Source organism: Haplochromis burtoni, unplaced genomic scaffold (genome assembly GCF_018398535.1).
Source record: "Haplochromis burtoni strain Fernald_Lab_line unplaced genomic scaffold, NCSU_Asbu1 Contig_146, whole genome shotgun sequence".
Classification (NCBI taxonomy): Eukaryota; Metazoa; Chordata; class Actinopteri; order Cichliformes; family Cichlidae; genus Haplochromis; species Haplochromis burtoni.
In genome coordinates this window covers 1,451,794-1,470,806 of record NW_024582507.1, presented here as the reverse complement: position 1 = coordinate 1,470,806, position 19,013 = coordinate 1,451,794, and the positions used below count along the sequence as shown (strand labels likewise).

The window sequence follows — 19,013 nt, the reverse complement described above, 5'->3', positions numbered from 1 at the left end:
CAGAGGGCACTCTGCAACTTCCCTATTCGCAACCCACCAAACGCAACAAGCAGCTGATCCGTGCAGCTTCAGGTAGGGGATAAAAAAAAAAAGTACACGTAACAAATGTTTATGTTTATTTTATGTCTTCTTTTAAAAAAAAAAGAAAAAGATATCGACAAATATATCGCAATATCATATTTTTAAAATAACCAAATATCAGTATCGTCCTAAATATCAGTCAGGCTCCATTTACAATGGAAAGGATCCCAGGATCATCCACCGGTGTTGTCATCCATGGAAATGTGGACTTTGTTTTGTTGCAAAGTGCCTTGGTTTGTTTTTTTTCCTGTCTAAATGATTTGGCCTCTCTAATGCACTCGCTATCACGCTGAAGGAGCTGTTTTTTCTTGTTTTGCAGCTGATATTTGGTCTGTTACACTTATACTTAAGAGCTCTTTTGATGGCACGTTGTGGTTCACAGCTGCTTTCCAAACACGTCACTTGGAAACATCTCACAACCTTTTACCGCATTAACTTGTGAAGAAAAAAAAATAGAAGCAGCTCACAAAACAAAATAATAAATAAAAACAGAACACTGTAAAAACACTGGACCAGCTCTAACTCATCAGTGGTATTGGACACCCCTTGAATTAAAGCTTATAAGTCTGTCCTTTAAGTCCATATTGATTATATAACTGTAGCTTTTGTTACATTTTCAGTAACAAAAAACTGCCATCTTCCTACTTGTACACAGAGCTGAATGTTACCCAACTCCAACTCCACAAAGCTATTATAGCCTGCCCTGTTTATCTTTTGTTGCCCTTCTTCTGCCAAACAAGCAGAATACCAACACTGACCAATGGGAGTGCAAACTGTGATATTTGATCGATATCGGTAAAGTTAGTCAGGTTGTTAGCTGAACTAGGCAGACCTTTGGAAGAATTCTGTGGTAATGTATATTAAAATTTAGATGATGCTGAATGATCCAACACGGCAGAACTATAAAATAACAGCAGGGATTATTGGATAAAAAAGATGGGAGACACTCTGCATGACTCTAAACCAAAGAGAAGAGAACGGCAGATTTACTATGACATAATGATTTATTTAATAAACCTGAAAGTAACCTTTTATACTCAGTAATATTCTAAAAAGGTGGATTTAAAAATGAATGAATGAATCACTAGAATGGGTGTTTTTCTCTTTAATTATTCAATACACATGCGACAGCTGCTTACTAGATGATTCATCGGTTGCATCTTCACAGCAGAGTTGCAAAGGGAAAACAATGTATTATTTGCCAGAAGGCGTGTGGGACCTGAAGCAAAACAAAATTCAACGTTTTAACAAAACAAAACACACCACCTCTGATCGTCAACATCAAGCAGAGCATGACTCAGGAGGTTTAAATAATAACAGAAAAATGCTGTGAAATCCGAGAGGACACCTAAGGGTACTCTTCTAGCACTTTTAGGAGAGTATAAGACAAGGATTTTAACAAAGAAGCCAAATCACAACAATAGCTGAGGCCACACCTTGAAACCCCATACACACAGATAGATCAAAAACGTATCCACAAAAATCTCACATCGCAGCCAAAGATCTCCTTACTGCATATCAGGATGAAGAGGGTAACCATCAGTCACTTTGATTTTTTTTATTTTTTTTAAAAAACATCCACAGATTCCGTCACTTTGACGTCAAATCATTACTTTCTCCTGACACATACAACAACAAAAAAATGTAAGGGCGTGTGTAAATACTTTAAATCTGCCAGAGATGGGCAAGTCCTGGTACAGAATAAGCATGTCAATAGCTGCTCACTTCTATACTGGTGACTGCCAGAGTCCTCCAGGTGTTTTCAGTCCAAATTTCCCCACTCTCAGAATGTGTTCTTGATCTTGCTGGCTACCTGTGCTAAGATCTCTCCTGTCTTCTTCTGCCAGTTTAGTACATGTTTGGACTCGGCACACCACAGCTCTCCATGACGGGGCTCTGCATTCTCACAGCGTTTTCGCACCTCTTCCTGCTGCTCCTGAAGCATACAGAGCAGTAATGTTATACAATCACAGCACAACACATGGACTGGCCACACAAACAAGTGACTACCAACTTTGTGAAGAAAGAAAAAAAAAGCAAGAATGTATACCATAAATCATGCAGCTGGAAAAACTAATTACATGTTTATCATGTATGATTTCACATGTTTTACTGCACATTTTAACGACTAAACATAAATCTGAAAATTTTAAGTTTATAGCAGCTGACATATCCACTTCATACAATAACACTAAGTAATAACAAACAATTGATTCACAACCAATGCCTGGAGTAAAACTGCACCAATGCAATCAATACTGAGGAAAACTCACACAGCTACATGAAGAACTAGAAAACTCCACACAGAAAGCCCCCAGCCAGGCAGCAGGTTTGAATCAAACTTCAAATGATTTAATCAACTTATTAATGCATGAACAAAATAGCACAAGTCTAGACACCAGATCCTTACCTCTGTGCCATGCTGCAGCTCAAACTTGTAGAAGAAAGCCCAAGCATCCCCCAGATCTGGCTCAATCTTTACGGTCCTGAGGAACCACTCTCTAGACTTGGTGATCTTACGCTCACTCCAGAACAACCTGACATATGCAGAACATCTCAAAATGTTAAGAGTTTCATACAGAAAGGTCTGCTGAATGTAAAACACCAACAAAATACACATTTTTATATTGTAGGTTATCACAAAAAGTAATAGCTATTACTAAAGGGAGTGAAAAGTTCAAGTCATACTTGGCTACAGCGAGCAAGACGTGTGGATCATGTTCACACTTCTTCAAAGCATCCACACTCTTTGTCTTCCTCTGGGGCCTGGCCTCCAAAAACACTGCCTCAGCCCACAGGATACCTTTGAAGGAAGAAAATAAAAGGAGATTGAAATTTGTGCATTAAAGTCCAATAGTGCCAGTGCAATGAACGAAAGTTAAGCCTGCATAAACGTGAAGGGCACAGAGGAAAACAAACCATCTAAAGCAGGGATCACAAACTAAATACCCAGGGGCCAGATTCGGCCCGCCAAAGACTCCAATCTGGTACAGCCTACTTCAAAACGATTTTATGTGGTACACAGCGCTCGAAAATCTGTCAAATGTTTTAGCATGAGTTTGCTAAGCTACAAACCTGCACCGCTTGATGGATTGTCTGAGTATTATGGCTATCGTAGGCAGGAGCCTCGCGGAGTGATACGTACTGTGCTTCAACATAATATTACTGTATTGTGTGTGTTTAACCTCTTTTAAGTTTTGTGGATATTATACATGGTTATGCTGAGGATATGTCGGCCAATTTCCACTGGAAATGCCTTTTGGTTAAACTGTCAAATTTTTATATAACTTTAATCCACATAAAAAACAGCTGCTTGTTTAACTGAAAATACATTGATGTTGGGTTTTTTGCACTAATACAGGTTCAGAAAAACAAAGCTTTTCCATCTATAGCAGCATTTTATACACACCTGAATTTGGGCACTCCTGCAGGGCTTTGGCCATCAGCGTGTTGGCAATGTTCTTCAGTCCAGCCCTGTACTCCAATCTGACTGACTCCAGCCTGATTAATAAGATCATATGTACTTTTAGATGCCTTTATTTCAGAATTTATGACAATAAATGGTGTTGGTGTTATATATGTTCTTGATGTGCCAGTTTCGGTTGATGTGGTTTTGCAAAAGCAAATTAAGCCTGCTTCTAGTTTGGAGGCACAAATATAATGTTTTCCAGCTGTAACTTTTTACAGGTTTTCATGGATAGGAGAGAAAAAAAACATGCATATGCTAAAATACACTGCTGCGCAGGTGACCTTTTCCAAACTAAAACTCTTCCTAGTTCCTTGTTGTCGTGTATTTTCTTACCACAGCTCAGCGGTCTGGGGATTCTTGAGCCGCGCCTTCTCGAGGATTGCTCTGGCTCTGGTCAGCTGTCCCACTCTCTCTTCCAAATGTGACAGCAACAACCACAGTGGCACAGAGTGGGGACACTTCTTTAACTGTACCAATGAAAATAAAAATCCTTAACCCCTTACTCTGGTTTTTAATGATACACTCATTTTCATCAAAAAATAAAACACTTCCTTCCTTTGCATTTGTGGTCAATCCAATACTAAAACAAACCCACGCCCCAAACATAACCCCATCCTCACCCCTTGGTTATAGGCCTCTCTAGCTTTATCCATATTTTCACATTGCTCCTCGATTTGGCCTCGCATCATCCAAAGCTTAGGGAAGTCCTCGTAGTGCTTCAGGGCCTCGGTGCACAACTCCTGGGCAGCTTCTATGTTTCCCAACACCCACTCCAATTTCACTGACTTCATAAACACCTGTAGAGATTACAAATACAAATGAGACCTATGAAGTTTTATATTTGCAAATGCATTGTAATACACCTGAAACAGAATAATGTAAAACAAGGAAAATGCTTATACTGAACCCCAGTACTTGCAAGTCTATATATCAGTTTTATCAAATGCCAACTTGCTAAGTTTTTGCCTAAATGCTTAAGTGGTTAACACTAAAACTTTGTGTTATCTGATAGGACAAGCAGTACAGCAAACATTAAGGCAGATTCTCTTACTCACATCTGTCAGCATACAACAAAGATAAAGGGGAGTGTTGCCAGGTCACTTGACAGACAGAGTGGTGGTTTAAAAGCTTGGCTGACACATCTGTCAGCCTATGTGGTAGTGAACGGCATAATCTGTGGAAAACCTGCAAGCCTGAACCTGACAGTGTTCCCAGAAACAACCTCAAGGAAATTGCACCATTATGTAGAGAGCAGTGGTTTCAAAACAGAAAAATAAACTAACACTTGAATCACTCATCCAAAATGTGTCAGAGTTCAAAAATTAATAACACTACATGAAAAACACAATGTAGTACAGTTCATAAAAGGCCAGTCAAAGTGAAAGGACAGGATTGATTCAATGCAAACGCAGTCATACTCAGTGCAAGTGACATGAGATAACCTGAACAACTTGATTTCATTAATCTTCTTATAAAAATATTCAGTTTCCTTTAATAGCTTTTTAGGCAATTCTATAATTCAACCAAGTATTAAAAGCTCAAACAGAAAACCAAGTATTAACTTTTATCCTTTCTACGAAGTAACCTTTACAATAGTTCCCTACTCTGAAATTCACACAGATACACTTACCCTGGCTGTTGGTGCACTGCTGCGGGCCTTGGCTAGCAGTCGACGGGCTCTTTCATACTCATTATTCTCCGACTCCAGTTTGACAGCAGCAAGCCAGATCTCTTCACTGTTTGGGTTAGCCTATGAAAACAGACAGAGGAGGACAGAGGGAGAGGAGAAGCAGAAGACACAGGATAACAGAGTTAGACATAGGTATACATAGATTACTCTAATATTTGACATGCTGTATCGAGAAGTGAATGCTTTTTAATTACCTGGAAGGCCAGAGCAAGGATGCTTCTGGCTGCTGGCACATCCTCAGCAAGCCACTTGGACTTGGCACCCATTAGCCACAATACCTCTGCTTTGGGGCAGTGAGCCACAGCCCTCTGAAGTAAAGCCTCCAAGGACTCTCTGAGAAATTAAATGTGCCATGAAAGAATAATGGATGCGGCGGCGACGACGAAGCAGCAGGTCATAAAGCACAGGAGCAAAAAAGAATAAATAAGTATAGTGATGCGAAACAGCAACTGTCACCTTCTGACTGCTAATGTTTGCATTTGGAAATTAAAGATTGTCACCTGGTGCCATGGTTCTTCTCAAAGTAGGCAGCTCTAAGCCAGACACTTTTTTTACTTGGGAATACTTGGAGAGCATGGGCATAGATGGCCCTGGCACACTCCAGCGCCCCATGGGCCACACACTGAGTCACAAACACACAACCATTGTTAAACCATTGTTAAATTTAACTACAACAGCAAGTATGTAAAAAACTTATTTTAAAAAACCCAAACTAATCTCTCTATACTTACACTCTCGGCATCTTCCATCCAGGTGTGTTTGCGGTCCTCCTCCTCAATTCCAATCCCTATGACAGCCCTTATCACAGCCTGGCAGGTAGCCACACTACTTGCTTTGTCACACTCCTCTGCGTCCTGCAGGGTATGAACAAGCATTTAGAAGGATAGACACTTTGGTAGAAGAAGAAGAAGGGTGCAAAAATTACTGGATGAACTGCTGGTATCAATTCTAGGTAAGCCATTCAAATGAAATGATAAAGTGATTAACACAAAAATAATTCTAATAATAATTAGAAAGAAATTTTAAAACTGACATCAGAACACCTGCAGATTTATAAAATAATAATAATATTAAAGCTGACAGACATTAATAAGCAAATATTTGCGGTGACAAGAAAAAAATACCACTGGCAAAAAAAAATTAAAAAGAAACAAATAAAACAACTATGCAAAAGAGGAATTTCAGTTAAAGCCAATTACTGCAAAACAGCTGTGTACTGCACTAAAGAAAACATTAGACACAGTGCTGTGTTGTTTTGCATCCAGATGAAACATTACTGGCATCTCTTTGAGGATCTTGTGTGAGTTGTTTGCTGTTCTCACAAACCATTCATTTAACATGTCCCACACTTGGCAAGTGGATTGCTGGGGAGCCAAGGAAGAGTAGGGTTGACTTCAAAGTTGTTTGGATAAGTGTTCCGCATATTCTGGCTAAAAGCCGTTTTCTCTTCACAACAGTGAGACAGGTAATGTGTAAACAGGCAATTCTCTGGAGCCTTTAGAGGACTCTAGTCATGTAAATGTAAAATAAATCAGTAGTTTGTCTTTGCAAGGTTTTAATTTGCTTTTGCAGACTTGCAAACTTAACTCCACAGCAAAGTCTCTAAAAGAGTAAGTCCAACAACAACCAATGAACAATTCGCAATAGCAAGTTTGTATGAAATCTCCCAAAACAGATCCTCGCTTTAAGTTTAAGTGCAGCAGGCTGTTCAGCGTGAATATTTGGGCCTTTTCAGAAACAGGATACGTCACATTATTGGCTTCCTCACTTAGTTAACCCTTTAAGACCTACCATAGAACCAAGTCCACCAGAGCTTATATTATATTTTTACATGCTGTAGTGCCATTTTTGGGAGCATTTCAAGTTGATATACATCAATACAACCATTATAGCTCAAATTTAAATAATATGTCTGCATTAAGTGCATAGTAATTACATAAATTGCAAAAAAAGTGCAATAAACTACAAAAAAATTTAAAATCGTTTTTGTTTTTTTAAGATATATTTGTAGTTAGAGAAATTTAAGAGGCTTACCCCTCAAAACTGCAAATACAAAAAAGTTGCACAAAATAGTTTCCCACCACAGGAAATTTATTTTAAGTGTCTTCATAGTTTTATTTTTGAAATACACCAATTTTTATACACTGCAGGAAAAATGAAAATAAATATTATAATGCAAATTTGCAAAAAAAAAACAAAACAGCATATGCATCAAAATAAACTATTTCCAGCAGTGCAATACGAGTCCTAAGCATCCCAGAAACGACACAGAAAGTCATAAAGTCAAACATAACTTTTAAAAACACCAGTATAGGCTCATAAGGCCCTGATGGTAAAAAACTACATTTCCGCAAAATGACGTCACTTCCGGTTTCGGGCAGGACATGGCGGACATGCGATAGTTCGCGCTGTTGGATATAGGAAGTGTTACAAATAGCTAGAGCTGGGCGATATGAGATTTTTTCATATCACGATATGTTTTTTTCATTTCAGGCGATAACGATATCTATCACGATATAAGCCAAATAACTATATTTGTAAGATTTAAATGTGCCGTTGCTCACAAGTAAAATGTGAAATAATCAGCAGCTTGTTTTTATTTAAATATTTATTTCCCATAATAAGTTCAACAGGGTAGATGTACTTAAGGAACATGAGACTTTTTCAGATAAATAAAGGCAAATATTGCAAACTACACAAAAGGCAGCCGCTAAAGCGTTTAAGTTTCAAAATAGAACAAACGAAACAGACTAAATTGTCAATTCCACTTAGAAACAAAATATTAATTCTAAAAATAAATCTTAGTTTGTTTTACAGAAGAACAGACAAAACTGACTAACTTTTGTCAATATCAAATAAACTGAGAACTAAAAGGAAATTCTCAATCTCTCCTTGTTGTATAGCTGAGCTTTTCAAACAGTTTTAACTAGAGATGGACCGATCCGATATTACGTATCGGTATCGGTCCGATACTGACCTAAATGACTGGATCGGATATCGGAGAAAAATAAAAAATGTAATCCGATCCATTAAATATCACGAAAGCACCTCACAAAACTTGCAACACGCCGTAACTCACCGCAGAACGTTAGCAGTTGGAGCAGTGTGCATCACGTGATAGAGCAGCTGTGGCATGCGGGACCTGTCGGTGGTCTGGATAGCATGTGGAGCTTCGCTAGCAACCTGGCATTTCATCTCCGCTAGCATTTCATCTCCGACAAAGTTATCCCCGAGAGAAGTAAAGCAAGCGTGTAAGTCCATCTCTGAATGTTTGTAAAGCATTCCCACGCTAAGCTTAACGAGCGACTGCCTCTCGCTCTCCGGCTGGTACTTCAATCGTGAAACTGCTTAAATGATCAGCTGATCAGCTTTTCTGTCGCGAGTCCGTCTTTGTTTTTGGCCCACTTCGCACCAGAAAGAGCAAACCAGCGGCTGAACAACAGCAGCACGTTTAAGCTTGATAAGCTGTTGTTAGAATTTATTTAATATTACTTTCTACACCAGGATCTTTTTCTACGTAGCTGACGGCTGGTAACTGTGCAGGGGCGGATCTAGCAAAGTTTAGCCAGGGGGGCCGATTGTGCCCCCTTTTCACTGTTCATGCCCTAAGACATACTTTTCTTTCTTATTCTCATTTAAAATGTCGAGCTTTTAATAAATAATTATCTGACACCCAAAGTTTTAATTTGATGCAAAATGAATAGAAGTCAATTACTGTATATAGTGACTATTAAGTCTAATATATATACCCTAGTAAGCTATAGTACTTTTTACTTTGGGAAGGTACCATCTGTGCAGTCTGCAATTTTGTTGAAGAAAGATGTTGAATCTATTTAAAATTTCTTGAAAAATAATTGATTTCTGTGCATTTTTTTTCACACTGCATCAAATTAAGGTTGATTACGTCGATTAAGCATCATGAGGTGGCGCGTGAGGGGTGGTTCCCTATTTTTTATTTATTTATTTTTGTTGTTGCTGGGAGTTGGAACCCTATTAGTTAGGTTGCTTAATATTTACGCTAAGTACTCTTTAAAATACCAGAATAGGGATGATGGTGTAGGTTTAAGTTTATTAGATTGATCAGTATTGCTGAACTATGAAATTTTTTTTTTTGCATACAGGTATAACAGAATAGCTTTAGTGTAGTTGTTGTTTTAAACTTGAGTATGAACTTGCAGACTTGCAAAATGCAGCAAGATATTTTAAAAAAACAGTTTTGTTGATTAAAAAACACTATATCGGATTCATATCGGTATCGGCAGATATCCAAATTTATGATATCGGTATCGGTATCGGACATAAAAAAGTGGTATCGTGCCATCTCTAGTTTTAACAGTTACTTTAGTCTGACAAAAGCCGAATGACGAATTAGCGCTTCCAGTCAGAGACTGAGGCTACGTCCACACGTACACGGGTATTTTTGAAAACGGAGATTTTCCGTTTTCGTTTTAAAAAATAATCCCGTCCACACATAAAGGCAGAAATGAAGGAAAACGCTGCTATGAACATGCCAAAGCAGCAGGTGGCGCTAGATTCCTAACCGTGCAGAAATGTTGGCCAATCAGAAGTCTAGAAGCCTCGGTGGGAAAAAGTAAACAAAGCTGGGGCATAGAAGCAGAACCGAGTCGTATGTGTGGAGGGACAGTAACTGTGTGTATATGTAAGCATTTAAACACTGCAGAGAGTAGAATTAACAGTAACAGTATTGTAGAAATTCATTTCACCGAAACAATAACGTGGCGCACAGTGTGACGTCAAAAAATGCGCACACCTTTGACGCTGCGTTTTCTCCGTTTTTCTAGTCCACACGTAAATGCAAAAACGGAGTTTTTAAAAATCTTCGTTTTCAGTGACCAAAAACGCCGTTTACGTGTGGACGAAAGGTGCAAACGCATAGAAAAATCTGCGTTTTCAAAAATACCCGGGTACGTGTGGACGTAGCGCATACACCAGTTTATTGCATTTCCAGACTTGCTTTCAGCACAATTTACAGTGCACGCTACTCTGTTTTTTGTCAGACTTGAAATAGCCGAAATACCTTCACACTACGGAACTTCTGTGGCTCTTCCGTTCGACAATCTCTCCGGCGTTGGAACCATCATCTGTTTTCTCTTCGGTAACCTTCGGTCACGCTCGGTTGATTTCTCTAGTCGGCACACTCATTTCCTCCATTACCCGGGCGGTACGGTGGCTGGCTGCTTCCCAAACAAACACACGTGCGGCTTGGCACTTGTGCTGTACGTAACAAGTCACGTGACGTGACGCTGCGGCTGTGATTGGTTCGGCTCTGCGCTACTTAATTTGGATTGGCTGTTCTTTCTTTTTTTCTTTTTTTAAGAGGACAAGAGCGGCAAGGTTTATCGCGATAGTTTAATTTTTCTATCGAGAAAAAGTTATATCGTGATACATATCGTTATCGTTCTATCGCCCAGCTCTACAAATAGCTGATCGGATCGGCAAAGCGTTTTTCTGGAATATTATGTTTTTGTTGCTCCAAGTGCTTTTTATGCAATTTTTGCAAAGCTATACGTGGAAGGAAACTGCGACCTAGGACAAGCTGATGGCATCAAATGTAAGTTCAACTCCTCCGGTTTCATATGCAAAAAAAATTATTGCGCTAGCTTAAATGGTTGCAGTGCCACCGGGATTTAAAAAAAGTTACGCAAAACGGAGCGTGCCTGCTCTGACCGGCTTTAAAGGGTTAAAGTGATTCCCTCATTCAGGCATGACTCACTTTTGTGCTAGTGTTTTTTGTGTGCTGTAGTGATCTTACTGTTGCCATCTTGGTTAAAAAATGGGATGTGACAAAGACGAATGAGCATGCCTGTGAAATGGCTTGTTTATTGGCTGTTGCCTGGTCAATCACAAGTTGTTAGCCAATGAGCATATCCTCTCTTTTTTTTTTTAAGGAAACATACTCAATTTTTTTCCCTTCAGCATGTCCTGAAATGAGTGACTGATCCCATTAAATCATATTGAAAATTTAAAAAAAGCCATTTTTTCCATTTTGACTTTTTGTGACTTTTTGAGTCCTCAGCTATCACCGTCTGTTAGCCTTCAGATCGAATGCAGGTTTAAAGCACATCACAGTTCAAAGTGGGAGCCACTCATTTATGAATAAAAATAACGAGCAATTTGGTCTCCCTTTATCTTCTCAGTCATTTCAAAGAAAACAGAAAGCCCCAGAAACAAACCTGTATCCACTGTTCTCTGTTGATCTCCACACCATTGGCACGCAGAGAAGTGATGGCTCGGTCAATGATCTTTTCGACCATCTGAGTGTTCCCATTGGCCTCCTCCAGCTTCGCAGCAGTGATCCAGATGTGGCGATCAGTGGGGATATTCTCTCGAGCTTTGTTCAGGACACGACGAGCGTTCTCATACGTCTCTAACCGGGCCAGTGCCAGCCAGAGCTAGAGAGGACAGAGAGTTAGTTATAAAGTTCATTGCATATGTTCATATATTGTGCTGCACTCTGAGACATTCAGTCCAATTTCCAAATGTTCATGTTGGTGAAGTACCTCCACACTTGTAGGGCAACACTCCACAGCTCTGCTGAGCATGATCCTAGCATCCTCTGGTTCCTCCAGTTCAACAGCTGTCTTCCACAGTCGAACTGACTTGGATACATTTTCCAGCGCTATGACAGGGAACAGTTAAATAAGTACTAAGTTATTTTGCTGATGCTTCTTATTTTGAATAACTTCAATGCAAGAATTCATAAAAACAAGAACACAAAAACTATTTAACAAAGATCCTATAGAGCTCAGAGAACACACAAGCACAGACAACAAAAATAAATAACATATTTTCAACAGTGTCAGCTGGGATGGGAGTGTGCTTTGTATGTAACTGAGAAAAGTAGAGCAGAGGCAACTGAACATGTAGAGGCGGAGTAAGCTCTTCCTCAGAGGAAACGCTGATCCATCTCTGTCAGTGGGGTATGCTGCTGGGAAGTGTTAATAAGCGTTTGTGTGTGTGCGTAAGTTAGAGCATTGACACCATGGTTAAATAGGGTGTCTCGCTTTGACAAGAAGCCAGAAACACAGCTGCCAAATGTAACTGTGATAAAATCTTTTGTTGCAACCTTATGAATAAAGAAAGTGAGCAGATCTGTGCGGGTGATTTTATAAGAAGATAAACAGATTGAGACTGGTCTTGAGTTTTGGCCCTGCAGAAATTAAGTTTCTTTCTTTTGGCAGAAATGGTTCATTCTGATATGCATTGCTGGGAAATCGCATGAACTTCGGCTCATATCATAACAGGAAGACGAATTTCTGGTAATCTGTGAATAAATAAACACAAACACACAAAAAAGCTTTTTGTTAAATATTGGAGGGGATAAATGACAACCTTACCCTTTCTGAGGACTCGTTTCTTAGCCCTGACGTCTGTCTCCAGCTCTGCAGCTCGGATATAGATGCGCACAGACTGTGGAAGGTGACGGACAGCCTGGGCTACCACCGCTTTAGCTGTGTCACCAGGCTGGAGCCTGGCAGCCTCCAGCCACACATCCTCACTCTAATCCAAAGGGAAAACACTTATTTAAATAGGAAAGCACAAACCATTGCCCCCATTTGCAACTTATTCAAGAAGTAATGTTGCGTATTAAATTTAAGCAGCTGTTACATTATAATACTAGCGATATACTAATACCATATTCTAAGAAATGCAATCTTAGAGATTATAGGGTTAATTTGAGCAAAATATCCAGAAAACATCAGCATCCTTGTGTTGTCATTTAATAGTTTTATTGTACTGTTTAACTTCCTTTACCTTCGGACACATCTCTGTGCCTTTCATGATCAGGTTTCTGGCCACCTGCAACTTCCCAGTCACCTCCTCCAGCCTGGCAGAAGCAATCCAGGCAGGTGGGTGATGGGGATTTGTTTCCCTCACTGATTTCAGCAGCAGACGAGCCTTCTTGATGTCACTGAACAAGCAGAGCCACAAATAAGCGATTAAACACATATACACACAGCAACTTCTTTTACACAAATATAGCAATCTGATGCTGTCAGTGTCTCTCTACCTGATGTCTCCTCCATAAGTGGGGATCATAGAGTTAAGATCTGTCAAGTAACCCTTGGGATCCACTACTGTTTGTCCACTCACTGAGTCAGACACCTGAATACAGAAAACACGTAGACAAAGGGATAGAGAATAGTTAAGTTGTTTCTATCAGTATAATGGCAGCAGCATGAATCCTAGAAGAAAGTAAAAGTGAAAGTTGCGCTAGGTGATGCATCATTTACCTGACTGAGCCTCATATCCATGAGTGTGTTTCTGGCCTGACCAATTTTCCTCATATCCAGTTCTCCGGTCCCTGGTGTCATCAGACCAGGTGTCATGCTTCCTGGATAAGGTGTGTTCAGACCTCCCAGCTAGTAGAGATAGGAAACAATGTCAACAGAGAGGAGCAACACAGTCTGTGAGAAGTCTGTCATGGCACGTTTAAACAGCTCTTGAAACAAAAGCCTGAATCATGTAACACTTTTCTAGCCAATGCAAAATGACACAAATTACTTCAATCTTTTAATTTAAAGTCAAGCAATGACTTTTTCTCTGTTAGGAGGCTATACCTCTTAAAAAACTCAACTTTTTAAATCAGCACGCCGTGTCTCCATTTTCAATTCATGGACGTCTATCTGCATGCACAGGTCAATGAAGTGTCCCTTTCAAATGTATTTTAAATGCCAACAAAGTTCGTGTGACCAATTACTGTAGCAACAGGTGTCCAGTCTGTTAAACAGACAAAAACTGAGCAAACTGCTGTAACTGGAGAGTAACTTTTTTTCCAAGGAGATATCCTGACTCCTGCTGGGCCATAGTGAAACTACACCCTGAAGTTTAGTGAAGTGCACTTGGAAGTAAATATGAGTTACAAAAATTATTTCTATTTGTATACACAGTATACTGACCCCTTGCAACGGGTCAACAGAGGTGTGGTTCTCTCCACTCTGCAAGTGTTTGGAGAAGAAGCTGTCGGGGACAGGGGTGAGCTTCTCATAGCGGGGATTCCTCTGGCGCTTGTTTCTGGCATCTCCCACTTCAGGAATGCTCAGCCATTCCTCCTCTGACACCTCTGCAAGCTTCCTCTGTAGAGAAATGGTAAAGAAAGATGTTGGAGAAAAGAATGGGATGTGAGCATTGCTTTCATTTACGATTGTTTGATAATACCCGAGTACCTAAGCTAAATGTGATTTACTGCACAGAATCTGCAAATATCTGTACTGATTAAAATAGCACCTCTATTTTAATCAGTATTTTATTTCCTCAGTAAAACAAGAAGAAAAAGGAACACTGTTTCAGAGACAAACATGCAAGGCACTTTTCACTACTAGGCTATGACTAAGCTATTTTCACAGAAAGATCTTAGCCTGGGAATTCATTGCTTAAAAATCATGAATCTAGAGACTATAACCGATCCTGCCTGTGGCTATCTCATTGTATAATTCTTCCATTTAAAGCACAGTGTATGCTGTACTGCCTGCACATGCTTACTATTTGCACATCCTCTACAGAGAAAACAAAAAAGCACAGTATGACGGGAGGGGCACCACAATGTCAACTATATATTTCATTTGTGTAATATACTGGGACATTTATCATTAAAGCCATTTTTGTATATTAGAGCTATTTTATTATATTGCATAACTTTGCAATATATTGAAATATTTAATTTATTTTAGTTAGCTGCTGTTCTTACAGTCTTGGAGAAACTCTGATCACATAATTTCCTCAGGCATTAAAAAAAAGCCTTCTGATTCTGATTCAACCAAAGAATTGCATTGGATAATATTAATCCTTTTCTTCTGTAGATATGATAATAAAGCCAATAAAACCAAAATGCATTTAAGATGCTTTTCAGAATCAGAATCAGAAAGGGTTTTATTGCCAAATGTTGAGCAGGTTTACAACATTAGGAAATTGCTGCGGTGCTTCAGTGCAAACATACTGTCATAAATTGCGCTTAAATAGACATGAAAAAATAAAAGTAAGAATAAGAATTAAAAGTGCTACGTAGAAAGATATATGCATGAGATATACATGAGATATATTTTAGTGCAAAAAGAAGACAACATTAGATTTTTTAACTCCATAAATGATGCAGAAGAGAGGTTTGGAATATTAGGGTCAATCTCTTACCTTTAAATCTGAGAACTGCTGCTGAATCTTTGGCCGCTCCATACGGTATTTCTCAATTTCCTCCTTTTCTCTCAGCTCCCTAAAATACAACGACAACCATGAACAAAAGACTCCTGCAATATAAAATCCATAATATATTTGAAAACAAATACACTGTGCATTGATAAACAATTAAACAATAGACTCTTTTTTTTTTGTAACCTTCTTTCTTTGCGTCTTTCATCCATCCTCTTGTCCAGCGCTGCATATATAGCATCGGCTTCCTCATCATCTTTCTCATAGGGCCCACTTGAGAACAAGCTACCTGCATAACCATTAAACTACAAGAAAAACAACAAAACAACAAAGTATGACAAGATTATCAAATTAACTGCTCATAATAAAAGAAATTGGCGTTAAAATTGTGACTTGATCATTTAAACTCTCAGAAAAAAAAACCTTTATCTACAACAAATCACAGATACCTCATCATAGTTGGTGTCATTCAGATCTTCATCATCATCATCCTGGTTCTTTTTCATTTGGTCCCCGACCGTCCTCTTTCCAGGGGGTGCATGCCGGTCATCCACTGGATCATTGGCATCACGAGCAGGACCGATATCAGATCGGGTGGTGAAACCGGTGGCACTGGAGGGAAAAGCATTCATTTAAATGTGACATAAATAAACACAGCCAGGCCAAAATTATACCGCGAGATCTTTACTCTTCTCTATAACACAGTGACATAACACTATTTTGATCACTATGACTTTTTAACTTAAATTTTGCTCGCTTGTCTAAAACAGATTATATATTAGATGACTATGGATTTAGGAAGAGCATATATTGACATTTAACTCTATTTGAATTAAATTTCAATTTAACAGTTCACGTTTGGTAAAGCAATTAAATCATAAAACCACTAAACTATTTAAAAACTTCATAGTCTGGCGTACTTGCCATGGTAAAGGAAACGATATGCACTTTATTCACGTATAAATTATATATATATATTAACCAATTAATTAATGTATTGTAAAACTACCTTGTACTTAAATTTTACTCATTATTAACTTGGGTTAGTACGATTGAAAAAAAAAGGGTCAATCTGGCTAGCAGCATGTAGCTTTAAGTTAGCTCACCCTCTGCCGAGACCGGGAACGTAACCGAGCGGAGCAGGCATCCCTAGAAACGGCTTTTTCTTTTTCCCCATGAGCGGAGAGGCGAGGGGCATTATCGGGGGCCCACCACTAGCCCCCGCCGCCCCGGTGCCTCCCGCAGAAGTTTTGGAGACAATTTTAGGCGCTTGTTTTGCACCAGTGCTAGCCATCGTTGCTCACACGACAAGACGATGCAGAGCCGGATAAACAACAGTCGAACTTCCGCTCCGAGGAAAAAGAGGCCTAAGGTCTAGAAACGCCTGGCAGCGCCCCCACAGGACTGGCGTATTATTAAATATTATTATTACTATCTTTATTTTACATTGTATTCAATACCATTTTAGTTTAGTTATAGCACAACTGTTATACATTAACTATTCGGTTAATATTTATTGTTTTGAATGCAACTTGCTGTGAGACTATGTGGATGAATTTATCTCTTTACTTATGTTTTCAGCAGATTGAAATTTGCACAAAAGTCACAAGAGGGCACCACATCCTGAAAAATAATGCCGCTATGGAAACTCATTGAACTCAATGGCCCGACTGTTGCTTCACAGCAAGAAGGTCGTGGGTTCAAATTCATTCTGGAGCTTTTCTCTGAGGAGTTTGCATGTTCTCCCTGTGTCTCCATGCCTTCCTCCAACAGTGCAAAGACAAGCCTGTTAGAATAAGTGGATGGATGGATGGATGGTGTTGCATAAACTATCCTCTGACTTTTGTGTGAAAACACCAAAAAGCTACATATTGTTTTATTCTGAGATATTTGTACTTCATTCTACTTAACCCCAATGGTACAAACATCCTGCAGTTCCCTGATAATCAAATACCGAAATAAACTTCTCACATTATTTCATTCATTTATTTTATGGTTTTGTTTTCCCATAACAATATGTCATAAATGGACCACCTGAACCTGACCACCTGATGGGACACATGGCACAGAAACACCCTAACTGAAACACACAGTGGTAAAATAGCAGTAATGGCATTTTCAAAATGGAATACTTACATGCATACACTAACTTAGACATGTGTTAGCATATTAAAGTCCCAACCTATTTAACATTATGAGGGAAAAAATATCCATTATCCTCTATATAATGTGGATATTCAAACTTGAGACAGGAAACTGTAATAGTGGTAATTACATATTAATATGGCATTTCTGGGTTTCCTCCCATAAGATGAAATTAGTCTATAGGCTACAACACTGCGCTTCAATCACATTTAACTTCACTGATGCACAGTCTGAGCCTCGGCTCAGGGTTTTACATTTTTCTTCATTTACATCGCCTGAAGGGCAGACATTATATTACTCCCAGGAGAAGATGCTATGATGAAAATGGACTGTCAGGCACATTAGCCGATATATAGCTCACGCAGGACTAATTTAAACACTGAGCGTAACTCAAGCCTTTATTTCATCCAGCTATTGTATGGCCTATTTTATTTTTCCCTGATTATTTCAATGATTGTTTGATTTCAACCGGAGGATTTTTATAGTCACACATAGAAATCAGAATGATGTCAAGCCTGAATTGACAGGGAAAGGTGGTAGAGAAAACCCCACATCATATATCTACAGTCTCTCATAGTCCTGAGCCATAATCCACTTCAGTCTCATTAATGATAAATTGTCTTTAAAGTATTGGCCTATATTAAGAGTGAGAATTTCTCAGAGCCTGATCCAAGCACGCGTGTAGTACCAAGATTAATTTGCACAATAATTGATTCATTATTCTCTGCTACATGAGTAATGGTTACTGTACCTAAATGAATAGAAAAGGTGTCTCCAATAATCTGATTTATATATTGGTAACAAAAGTGTGTTTCCATAAGCATAAAGCACCTAGCAGGAATCCACAAACCACCTCACATGCAGAAACGAACACATTCAAATCTGCAGTTGTGATGGCAGTGGAAGCAGAAGATAGCGGATATCTGCTCCGGGGCTGGGAAGACTGACTGAGTAACGGCGGTCTCGCCAGAGATCATGCTATCATCATTTCCTTTGATGTGCAGCCATAAAACATTTGGCAATGCTTCCTGTAAATGCAACTGTGAGTTGGAAGCTGTGTCTCGCATTAATAAAGTTTAAAAAAATGACAAAAAAACAATTTTTTTTCTACTTTACCTGCATCATAGACAACTTGGCATCATGACACAGAAGTCTAAAAGGGACTCATTTGACCTCTACAACTCATCTGCATGAAAAAGACAACTTCCTATATATGTTTGTAAGCAAACAGATCATAATGGAGACCAAGATTTTGACTGACAAGCCTTTTTTGTGCCTAGTTATTGTTATAGAAACCCCTTTTTTTTTTAGAACCAAGCAGTGCTGAAGGACAATAATTTAATGGCTTTTTTTTGTTGTTTTAACAAAGACTAATCACTTCAATTAGCAAGAAAATGCATTTTGTGTTATAGAGATTCACAAAATAATATCTCTAATTTCATAATAAATACTTTAATTTGTGAT

The 19,013-nt window shown here is 38.9% G+C and overlaps 1 protein-coding gene across 1 annotated transcript; it reads right to left on the bottom strand.

Moving 5' to 3' along the window:
- Nucleotides 1–1,171: 1,171 nt before the first annotated feature.
- prpf6 (PRP6 pre-mRNA processing factor 6 homolog (S. cerevisiae)) lies at nucleotides 1,172–16,753 on the bottom strand. Its single transcript, XM_005931833.2, has 21 exons — nucleotides 16,511–16,753; nucleotides 15,854–16,016; nucleotides 15,591–15,709; nucleotides 15,390–15,468; nucleotides 14,162–14,338; nucleotides 13,496–13,624; nucleotides 13,273–13,367; nucleotides 13,017–13,173; nucleotides 12,599–12,761; nucleotides 11,762–11,880; nucleotides 11,435–11,653; nucleotides 5,972–6,094; nucleotides 5,741–5,862; nucleotides 5,435–5,573; nucleotides 5,181–5,300; nucleotides 4,171–4,347; nucleotides 3,884–4,017; nucleotides 3,491–3,582; nucleotides 2,770–2,884; nucleotides 2,492–2,618; nucleotides 1,172–2,017 (listed from the first exon to the last, which is right to left on the bottom strand). The coding sequence occupies exons 1-21, from the start codon at nucleotides 16,696–16,698 to the stop codon at nucleotides 1,865–1,867; spliced, it is 2,910 nt and encodes a 969-aa protein (XP_005931895.1). The 5' UTR covers nucleotides 16,699–16,753; the 3' UTR covers nucleotides 1,172–1,864.
- Nucleotides 16,754–19,013: the final 2,260 nt, after the last annotated feature.